General features: G+C 39.3%; 1 protein-coding gene across 4 annotated transcripts in view; it reads right to left on the reverse strand.

Moving 5' to 3' along the window:
* The window catches only part of POC5 (POC5 centriolar protein), a 43,004-nt gene extending 31,683 nt beyond the window's left edge, over positions 1 to 11,321 (reverse strand). Inside the window, exons 1-5 of one of the 4 annotated variants that reach the window (XM_043592286.1) lie at positions 11,148 to 11,321; positions 9,831 to 9,876; positions 7,935 to 8,030; positions 2,685 to 2,826; positions 665 to 748 (exon numbers count right to left, since the gene is read on the reverse strand). In XM_043592286.1, coding sequence (XP_043448221.1) covers positions 665 to 748; positions 2,685 to 2,826; positions 7,935 to 8,018 — 310 coding nt within the window. In that variant the 5' untranslated portion in view covers positions 8,019 to 8,030; positions 9,831 to 9,876; positions 11,148 to 11,321. Of the gene's footprint in view, positions 1 to 664; positions 752 to 2,684; positions 2,827 to 7,934; positions 8,032 to 9,830; positions 9,877 to 11,147 lie in introns of those variants that run through there. The other 3 variants (XM_043592277.1, XM_043592267.1, XM_043592296.1) reach the window with 3 other exon arrangements.
* Positions 11,322 to 11,405: the final 84 nt, after the last annotated feature.

Consider the following 11,405-nt stretch of genomic DNA (forward strand, 5'->3'; position numbering starts at 1 on the left):
TTAATTATTTAATCACTTCAATCTGGTGCTAGTGTGCTTTTATAACCTCTGTAACACTTGCTCATCTCTCCTTTCAACCAAGGAAAAGCAGATTTCAGGCTGAACACATCACCAGCAGTATTCAATCAAAACTTACTAATTGTTAGTTGCATTTATTTTTACCATTGCTTTCTATTTATAAAGGGTATATGAGTTTTATTCTATAATCAGTAATGACACAAATTTTTCTTCTAATGAATTTAAGCTAAAAATGAATATATCTAAAGAAAAAAATGACAGAACAAGGGGTATAAAGATAGGACAAAAATCACTAAGTTGGTACACAAATGCCTGAATGTTGGGAAAGAATGCACTGGTTCATGAAAACATTGAAATTGGCCAAATTAGCAGACTCCCATGAAATCTTTTAAAGTACTGCCCTCTAATCTAGCAGTTTTAAGAAAGGATGCCACACACTGTAATACATTAACCTGTCTTAATTGTACTATTTTAGAATTTTGGGAAATTATTTTAAATAGTATTAGTTAATAAATCAGCAACAGCAGCATTTTAAAATCATGCCAATGAGTAATATGCTGAAATAATTCCTCTTACTACACAAATAAAATTCATCAAACCACAAAATGTTGTATGTTAATAAAAACAAACGGAGGAAAAGTCATACCATCTGTCTTTGAATGACTTGAAATATTCAAATCACATCCTTTTCCAACTTCCATCCTTGTTTCTTTTACTACAGGGCTATTTCCTGCTGAAAATAAAATAAAATAATTTTTTTATTAAACCAAACCACTCATATCAAATGCCTAATCACACATACTTAATTTAAGAGGGTAGCAGTACATAGGATTTTAGAACAGCAAAATACAACATGCCGGGGATAGAGGAACACTAAGCCAAAGAACAAAGAGAAGGACAAAACTGAGAGAACAAAGTCTTAACTATATCATTAAAAAGCTCAATTTTACCCACCAAATATAGATGGAAGAGAATTCAGCCTACTGTAGCATTCAGTTCACACTAAGAGATTGAGTGGATGAATGACATTAGAACTTAGAAGCTATGCAATCTTACATTGGGTATTTCCAGGGGCCTGCTGCCATCAAGCTAAAGTGACACTGGTTCCCTCACTTGCAGCTCAGGAACCACTGGTCAATACACGGTGGAAATAAAATGGGGGAAAACCTCACAAGAATGGCTGTGTGGAAGGCTTATATATACTTTGGCAACTTCAATACCTCACTTACATCAAGCAACAGCAATACCAAGAGGAAAGAATGGGATGATGAACTTACATATTCTTATCAATCTTCATGTGAATCAAGATATCTAAATTCACTGCATGTTGTATACTTAGATCTCAAATCCTTTTTCGAAAAGGCAGAGTATAAACAAATAAATACTATCTTCCATGCTAGAGAAGAACAGGGGTCTTAAATCCCAAGTGATGACCTTAAAAGGTTGGAGAGCCACGGCAAGGAGAGGACTCCAATGTTGTGTCACTGGGAACAACAGTACAGCAAGGAAGCAAGTGTCTGGTGACCCCCTTAAGGGAGGGACATACAGGGTGAACACATGGATTGACTAGTTACATATTTTCTAAGAGAGTATGCAGCCCTTTGGGTGTGTTCAACAGGAACTACAGGCTCAGGTACCCAGGGTAATAAAGACATGGTCAAGATCACTGATGTACAATGTATGAACCCTGGGGCCCTGCCTCTTGAATATCAATTAAAATTTGGGCAGAAAATGTTTCGGGGTAAAATATTGTGGTGGTAAAGTAAATATATGCATTTTATGGTTCTGGCTCTATTTGATGATCGAGTGCAGTATGCTGAAGTCTAGCAATGGACAGTCCATGTCTACCAAGAGACAGGAACAAAATACTAGGGCTGTAACTTATTGGAACCCCAGGAGCCTGTTGATTCTGAGTAGGCTGTTTCATGTGCCTTCAAGGAGACATCCCTGGAGTTACGCCTACTGTTGATAACTACCCATCACCAGGCCTATCTTTGGAGGGTTTTCTGTGCCCTTTGAAGGAATACTTTTTTACAGCGAGTTGTTTGGGATCCTGTACTTTACCGAATAAAGAATGGATAGGTGAAAGGAGCTTTATCTTCCTTTCTCCACCTTTCATTCACCTATCAACATACATCCTGTCTTGTATTAACTCTCAATTCTGTCAATGACGTAGTCCAAAATGGGTTCACCCTTGTGGTGATAATTTAAACAGTCTTCCACGTTAACAGAAATGCTGCCGACAAAGTCCTAGGACATGGTTCACAAACTTAAGTGGTTCTGAGGGCTACCTATGGAGCATCTTTAATTTGGGGCCTTGGGCATTTAGTTTCCAAGATAATCCTAGTATATAATTACTAGAACAATTAGATGCAATTTACTCCACTGACAGGCATGCTATGGCTATAGTGTTGCTTTCATTTTATTTTATTTTTTTTGGTTTTATTTTATTTTTCATGTAATAGTTTAAACAAAGTTCATATAAATATCCAGCTGTCGCACAAGAGCCAAGAGTAACATATTAAAATGGAAAACACTTCCCAGATGATAGTGATACACATGAGTGATTGAGAAGAATCACTGGAGAAGCATTTCTGGAACTCTAAGTCAACGGCATTAATAAGCTCAATAACAAATTAAGAAATATCTTTCAAAATATACATAACCTTGATTATGAAGAATATCATCTACTACAGTAGGAATCCTAACATCTGGCACCACTTCTCCTTTAGAATGACACGGCTGTGAAGCTCTTGACTCAACGTTTGGAGTCACAATAGCATAACGAAGCAGTTCTTCATACTCTTCCTATGAGAAGCCAAAAACAAATAATGTATCATAAACGGTCACAATGGACATTCAGGCAAAGAACGATAAAGGCATAGTCGAAGCTACTCTTTACTTCAGTTCTCAAAACAGTACTTCGATGTAGTAAGGAAGGTGTAATTTCTTAAAAACAGAAACCCAACAAATAGACCTACCCAAATTTCTTCTAGCCAGATAGATTCCTTCAGATGCCAATTTAGCAATCGTGACACAAAGATTACCTAGTGTAGTTGCCTGAGACCAGTTAACATCTACAAAGCAGAAATGCCCACCCTGCAGGTGGGCATAGACATAGACATTTCTCTGCTTTTCTGAAATTTAGTTTGAAGGTATTGCTTCCAAAGACTCCACAATAGGGTGGTCTAGCGATGAAAAGTGGTTTTGGCTCTTTTTACTGACAGCTACCATCCAACGCAGCAACAACCTGGAGGGTCTTTTCATAGCATGGAAAGAGCGTAAGGGAAATATTGGAAGAGAAAAAGAAATACTGACGATAAAAAGAGAACACAAATGCAGCCTGTTTGTTCTATTCTACCTAGTGGCAACTGCAAGGCACCTGAGAAGCGATAAAAAATACAGGTCACAAAGTGTAGACCTTACAGTAATATTCCTCAAGTTTAAAACAAAATTGGAATTTCCTCACATAGACAGTTATTTCTTTAGCCATATCAAAAAATGGTATCTGCGAAGTAAAAAAATATACTGGAATTTAGTTGACATTCACAAGCGATTGGTCATGATGTACCAAATAGTCCTACAAGAAGTCATTTCATGGGACACCTGATGCCTCAGTTAACCATCTGACTTCAGCTCAGTCTATGATCTCATGGTTTGTGAGTTTGTGTCCCACCTTGGGCTCTCTGCTGTCAGCACAGAGCCTGCTGTGGATCTACTGTTTCCCTCTCTCTTTGCCCCTCCCCTGCTGTCTCTCGAAAATAAATTAAAACATTAAAAAAAAAAAAAAGAGTAATTTCTAAGAGTCGTATTCACGGACTCAGAGAATGTCTTTGCATTAAAAAAAACTGGGGGGAAGGTTTTCAAGAACATTAAATGTTATTATTCTAAAGGATTCTTTTGTGTTAATTTTTCCCCATAAGTAGTTTAGTTCCAATGTAGAACTGTCATCATTTCATTAGTCATAACTGTCTTGTTATTTGGATTCATCTTCAGTATGAAGATAACTGATGCTTGAAACTGCCTCTGTGAAGTGGCACAGTATGTGCTCAAGTGAATTCAGAAAAATTCTGTCTAAATCAAAGAAAGAACGATTTTCAGTAGGTATGTGAAAATCAGCAATCCTTACTCTTTCCCTATGGTTTTCTTTGAGTAAGAATATTTAACTGCCCACCACACCCAAGTTTCCAGCCATCGTTACATCACAGATGACCGAAGTAAGTATCTTGGTGCTTTCCAAGGGAACAGACATAATTGCCTTCAGACTTTTGCAGTCAGAACTACCTTGTATCCTGAGTCGGTAGTCAATATCACTGCATTTCTAGCTAGTTTCCAAGAAGGTGTTTCAGGGGATCCACGCTGTTTTATTCAAATTTCATTTTTTAAGCTATTTAACTCTTTTACAAACAGTAGTAAAAGGAGCAAGCACTATCAAATACACCACATGTGCTAAATTTTAACTGGCCCCAAACTATAAATTCTCAATTTTTTTTTTTTTTGTTGGTTGGAATAAAGCTGTTCGTGCCATCGATGTACATGTCAAGCTGCTGTAAACATGTCAGGTTGTGGCTCTGCACAGGTTTGATTTTTGTTTTAGGAATCACACCTGTGCAGGTGAACACACAACTCTAACACATGGGGGCCCATCAATTACAAACTCAAGCTCAAGCACATCTGCTGGTGCCAGTCCCTCCTCAGGAGAGTGATGAGCTGTGCAGGGTAGCAAATGACTTCATACCTTTGTTACATGCTTATCATAATAAAAAGGGTTTTAGCACGTATTCCAAATTTGAGTCTCCTGGGTGCTTCTTGGGTGATTTGTAGATTATAAAAAGTTTGAAGAAGTGACAGACTTTGTTGGTGATTCAACAATGAATCAAAACTTTTCTATCAATCCTTTTTTTATGTTTTGGGTCAGTTTACTTGCAGATGAGATAGGTTTTTAAACAGCTACCATTTTTTCATAATGCATAGAGAAGTCGAATTGCTATGCTGTACATGTGAAACTCATCTAACAGTGTGTGTCAACTATATTAAAACAAACAAGCCATCATTCTCAACTACTTATGTTAAGAATCAGAATTTTCTTGATATTTTATAGCCCAAATAAAATATAGAAGCAAAATGGTCACTTAGGCTTATCAAACTACACTAGGTCTTCTATTATCCACCAATGTCAAATGTACATTTAAGGCAGCTTCATTGTTTTTACTGACTTTGTGAGATGGAAATGTCACAGATTTGAATTCATAATATAAATCTATGCAATTATACTTCTACTTTAACCTTTTTATATCGGAATTTGAAGTAAAATTGTTTGAAAAAAGGGTTTATGCTGGTAGATGTTTAAAAATTACAAGTCTTTAGGGTAATTAAATGTAAAGAAGTGAGGTGGTGTCAGTTTCAGCCTTGTTTTGCATAGTTAACATGGATTACCCATATGCAGTAAAAGTTATAGCAAATACAGATTTTTACATGTTAAGGCTAATGGCAAAAGAGAAACAGAGACACTCCAAAGAGAGAATCATGAAAAGAAATGTCAATCATCAGAATGATCTTCATGTTGCTATAGTCAACTCCTTTGTTGGAGATGTCCCCTTCATGACAATAAACACGTCTAGTTTTGGGGGTGCCTGGGTGGCTCAGTCAGTTCAGCATCCGACTTCAGCTCAAGTCATGATCCTGTAGTTCGTGAAATTTGAGAACTGAATCAGGCTCTGTGCTGACAGCTCAGAGGCTGGAGCCTGCTTTGGATTCTGTGTCTCCCTCTCTCCCTGCCCCTCCCTCACTTATGCTCTGTCTCTCTCTCTCTCTCTCAAAAAGTAAATAATAAACATTAAAAACAAAAACAAAACAAAACAACAACACATGTCTGAGATTTAAACTTACATTTCCTGAACTCAGAGAAACATTTTACTCATTAGATTATCAGTTTATTATAGATGGACAGAACTCAGAAACAGCCAGATGGAAGAGACAAAGCACAAGGTATGGGGAAGGGGGGCAAAGCTTCCGCACCTTCCTAGAATGGCAGTCATCCAGAGCCTCCAGACATTCACCGAGCTGAAAGCTCTCTGAACCCTCTCCCATTGGGATTTTATGGAGGATTCATCACACAGGTATGATTGATGAAATCATTGGCCACTGGTGACCGAACTCAACCTGCAGCCTCTCCCTGCTTCCTGGAGTTCACGGTGGGTGGCACTACTAAAAGTTCCAAATCTGTAAGCATGTGGTCCGCTCCCTGCAACCAGCCCCAATCCTTAAGCGGGGTCCAAAAGTCACCTCATTAGCATAACAAACACATTTATCACTATCATTTAGGAAATTTCAAAGTTTTCTGAAAATGTGCAAAACACGGGATAAAGACCAAAATATATTTCTTATTATAAATCACAATATCACAAGTATAAATGAGTTAATCAGTACTCTCCTGAAGGAAGTCTGAAAAAGGCAGGGATAAAGAGTGCAGGAAAGCACTGTCACCTTAAAAGACAGCACTAGGTAAAAGTACATCCAAAGGGAAGACAAGGATGAAATATCAATGTCACAACTCCAGACTACTTTTATCCTAGTAAATATTCACAGATATTTTTCCAATAGCTTTCCAACTTCTAAATCAGTAATTTCAATTAAAGAATCATATATGTTTCATAAAATATCTTCCTAAAACTTTTCTCCTATTACACAGTGTCAGTAACAACTTAACTCTATTTAGGCATAAATATAATGTCCAGCTTTTCCCCCTCTTAAGTGATACTTCAGAGGACTATAAGACTCAAGATGTACCGTATCAGTGATCTCTCATTTAAAATCTACTCTCGGGGTGCCTGGGTGGCTCAGTCGGTTGAGCGACCAACTTTCACTCAGGTCATGATCTCACAGTTTGTGAGTTCGAGCCCCGGGTCGGGCTCTGTGCTGACAGCTCAGAGCCTGGAGCCTGCTTTGGATTCTGTCTCCCTCTCTCTCTGCCCCTCCCCTGCTCATGCTCTGTCTCAGAAATAAACATTAAAAAAAATAAAAAAATAAAAAATAAAATCTACTCTAGAAGTCAGAGTCCATATTTCTGATAATAAAACATTTAGAAATAAAACAGGGGTGCCTGGGTGGCTCAGTTGGTTAAGTGTCCAACTTCAGCTCAGGTCATGATCTCACAGTCTGTGAGTTTGAGCCCCACGTCGGGCTCTGTGCAGACGGCTCAGAGCCAGGAGCCTGGTTCGGATTCTGTGTTTCCTTCTCTCTCTGCCCTTCCCCTGCTCGTGCTCTGTCTGTGTGTCACTCAAAAATAAATAAACGTGAAAAAAATTTTTTTATAAATAAAAGAAATTTAAAACAGTTCACGTAAAAACCACACCTTCTGTAGTTAATTTATCTGTCACTGTCCAGGTCCTGGGCAGCAGAATGTGTTGAACGTTGTAGCAACAGGGACTAGAACCTGGAGTAGAACACCAGGGCATCTAAGGTCGCAGAACTGTGGGTGGTTTGATAGTGTATTAATTTGCATTAAAGTGAAAGCAGCATTCAGAAGAGATAGTTGAGAAAATCTCAAGAAAAAAATGTTTCTTGATATTTCCAGCTTCTCTCATTGTGCTGTTTGAAGCCTTTGCACAGAGGGTTTGAAGAGTTCATGAATATTTTCTGAAAGGTTCAAACAATGTAAGGTATGTCCCAAAGTCTGTGAAATAATTCTCAATGCTCAATCATATTATTATGACTTGATATACATTATACACCATATACATATACACATATATATACAATATACATATATATACAGTATGTATATACATCATACACCATATACATAATTATAAATGTAAATGGCATGAATACATGAAAAATGTATTCCTAGTTTTCCCTCATATTGTCACTTGTTTAAAATAAAAGTCACAATAAATTTAGGCACGTCTTCCTACCTGAAGATCTGAAGAGACAGAACTGCCTCGGTCAGAGTCATTCTTCATAACTGGCAGTGAGCATTTCTCCTCATCTGATGACATTCTGTACAAATACTACAAGCAATGGAAACTAGTTTTTTTCCGGTGATATTTAAACTAACATAACATGTTTTCTATGTATATACATCCTAACCTGTAAACAATAATCATGTGGTATGTTTAAATATTCAACACAATGAGCACCCACAGATAAAATAACTAGGCAAGAAAAGAATAGCAGGAGGCTCGTTCCCAACATTAGTGAGTTTTTCATGCAGTCAAGGAGATGACACAAATGTATGAAAGGTTAAAGAGAAATGGAAACTCCTTGGACAAATCCACAATGGACCTGTTGAGATTAATAGAGTGTGATCACTGTTCTTCCACAATGGGTGGCAACCTGCGTGCTGTGCATTTTACTGAGCCAAGAGAGAATAAACAATTTGTGCACATTCTTTGCCCAAGAAACATATGTTTTGGGAATATTATTTTAAGAAAAGCAAGCCTATACAGAACAAGAGATTCTTATATACCATAGAAAACCTGTCAAAAGTCTTGTCCCAAAAAATAAAAGTATTTTTAGTAACAAGTAAATAAGTTATTTAAAGGACAAGTAGGGACTATTCAAAGTATCTGAACACCAGCTGCATGGAAAACAGTGGCGAGGAACGTAAGATGACGAAGTCCTGGTCCTTATGGACTTTACAATCTGTAGAGACAGCCAGATGTATATATGCTAGTAGGCCCTAAAACAAAAGAGGTACAAAGCAGGGAGGCCAGGAGTAGCTATTTTTCATGGGGTAGGATCATGAGACTGACAAAGCGGGAACGGAGCCAGAGTACGTGTTAATTGAGAAGATAAAATGGTATTGAGACCTGAAAGACAAAGGCAGATAAAAGATGTAAGGCTATGCTAGGCATTAGAGCAGAAGCAAAGACACAGAGGCATGGGCATGTATGCCAGGAATGTAAGTAGTTCGTAACACTGAAGCAAAGGGTGCAAAGCAAGGCTTGGCTAAGGATGGAACAGGCAAGGTAGGAAGCAGCCAGAACATGGAAGATCGTGATTACGTTATGTCAAAAAAAATGTAGTCTTTATTCTAGATATATTATTATAGTATTTAAACAAGTGATAACACGATCAGGCTGGTCTTGGAATGTTGATGGCTTTCCAATTTCTGACTTGGGTAATTAGATGGATAATATAGTGCCACTAACCAAGACAAGAAATGTAGTAAGGTAAGCAGGTCGGGAAGAAGGAGAGTGGGTTCAATATCAGATGAGTTGGGTGTGAGGTACCTATGAGGCACTGCAGTGAAGCTGCATGTATGCAGGATATGGCCACATCCATTATACTGCACAGCAAGGATTGCCGTTCACAATGGCTACAATGAAAATGGTGCTTCCTGAAGTTAAGCAATGAGCACTGGAGGTACAGGCTAGAGATAGTTTGAGGAATCATCAGCATAATGGGAAATGCTGAAAAAGGGAGAGGGTCAGATGACCTATGAAAACGAGTGTTAGAGTTCTTATTCTGAGGTCCATACACCCAAATTATATGCAACATTTTTAGTGTAAATACATGTGTATTTTTCTAGTAAGAGGATCCCTAGCTTCTAATATGTGTTCAGAGGGGACTATACCTCTAATAAAGTTAAAGGCCTGCTACTGTAGTGAGAAGAGGGTTAAAAGTAGAAACACTAACGTTTAAAGGGGAAGAGAAGAGCGAGCAAAAACAGGAAAGTCAGAATGGGAGAACTATCAGGGAAAAAAGCATCATAAAAACTTGAGGAACAGAGTGTAGAGTCAGATGCCAAAGAAAGATGAAAGTTGGGGTCGCTTGAACATGGCAGTAAGGAAGTTGCTGACATTTACCTAAACAATTTCAGTGGAAGGTGCAACAGGTCTCAGTCACACTGGCCTGAAAAATAAATGAGAAATAAGGAAACTGAAGTATACAGGGCCAACACAGAGAAAAGTACAATATTAGAATGGAAACATAGGTTGGGACTTGTTGATGGAAACTTAGCTTTATTCGATGAGTATTACCGGCTATACACATAAGTAAACTAAATCTCAGCATGACTGTCTTTAGTTAAGCCAATTAGGGAGGATAAAATAAGCACACACATCCCCAGCAAGGAAGGACTGCTTCATGGACTTCAAATCCACCACTGTGGTAACCTGGTTCATTTCTGTTTTCATTTACTTCTTTTAGGCTGTATTTGCATACTGCGTAGATAATAGAGGAGTGGAGGTGGGCTGGTGCTGACTATTCAAAAAACAAGTAAGCTGAAAAGTAAGGTGAGACTTCAAAAAGAGTTTCTGAATAGAGATACTGCAGCCATAAAGCAACTACTGTATTTTTGGAAAATACGCTATAAATCTGCCATCAGCGCTGCTATGAGGCCAGCAAGGTAGGACAATTTCTTTGAAACCCTACCACACTAGCATTTTCTTACTGTTTCTAGGTTCAGAAACAAAGAAGAAAAATGAAGCTTGCTTTAATGGGTGGCGGATGTGAATCAGTTCACTAAATTACCAGTACTCTCTAACCCAAGATACCAGAAACCAAGAGAAAAGTTCTGGGTGCTTTTTGATAGCCAAAGAAATCAAATTACCTCTTGGTAAATACCTGGCTGATAAGGAAAAAGGGGTCTGGGAATTCAAATGCAACCCCAAGAGACAGAGGAAGAGGGAATTAATGTGCGAGCTGGCAGCTGGGTGACGTCCCTGTGCTCTTCACACAACTTAGCTGCAGGAAAGGAGAAGGGGCGCGCCAGCTCCTCCCCTCATAAGGGACTAGCAGCCTAAGGGGACAGCAGTTGTGAGTAAGCAAAGGGTAGAGGTTCTCTTCATTCACCTTCTTACCCACCCTTGTTTGAATCGAACTCTTAAAAACAAACAACAAAAGAAAAACACGTTAGACATGGTTACTTTCTCGTTTTAAATGATCAGAACCCACGGCGACAGTAATCGTTATACTTCAAGTATCCCCCACTCCTGCCCTCTCTTCCCGGACGCCTTGGAAGGAAAACTTCAGTACCTCGTTGCCCCGCAGAACAGCACACAGCCCACGCCTCGGGGCGTGGTATAGGAGCCCCCGGGGCGGAAACTCGAGCTAAGACACTTTAAACCCCACTCCACTGCCTCCGACCGGGGCGCGGAACTCGCCGGGGCGCCGCTACTCACCGTTGCGACTCTTCACAAACCCGGACGCCTCCCTCCGCGTCTCCTCGCCGCGTCGCCGCTAAAATAACAGTGGTACCGCCGCTACCTTGGCAGCAGCCTGACAGTTTCAAACTGCACAGAAGAATAAAGGACGGCCCTGTGCATTGGCCCGGAGCTTCAGCAACCTTCCATATGATTGGTCGAAGAGCCAGGGGCGGAGCTCTGGGCCGCTGCGGGGAGAAGCCGGAATTAGGTTACTTAGGGAGAGTCCGGCCCCTG

This window comes from Prionailurus bengalensis, chromosome A1 (assembly GCF_016509475.1).
Source record: "Prionailurus bengalensis isolate Pbe53 chromosome A1, Fcat_Pben_1.1_paternal_pri, whole genome shotgun sequence".
In the NCBI taxonomy this organism is placed as follows: Eukaryota; Metazoa; Chordata; class Mammalia; order Carnivora; family Felidae; genus Prionailurus; species Prionailurus bengalensis.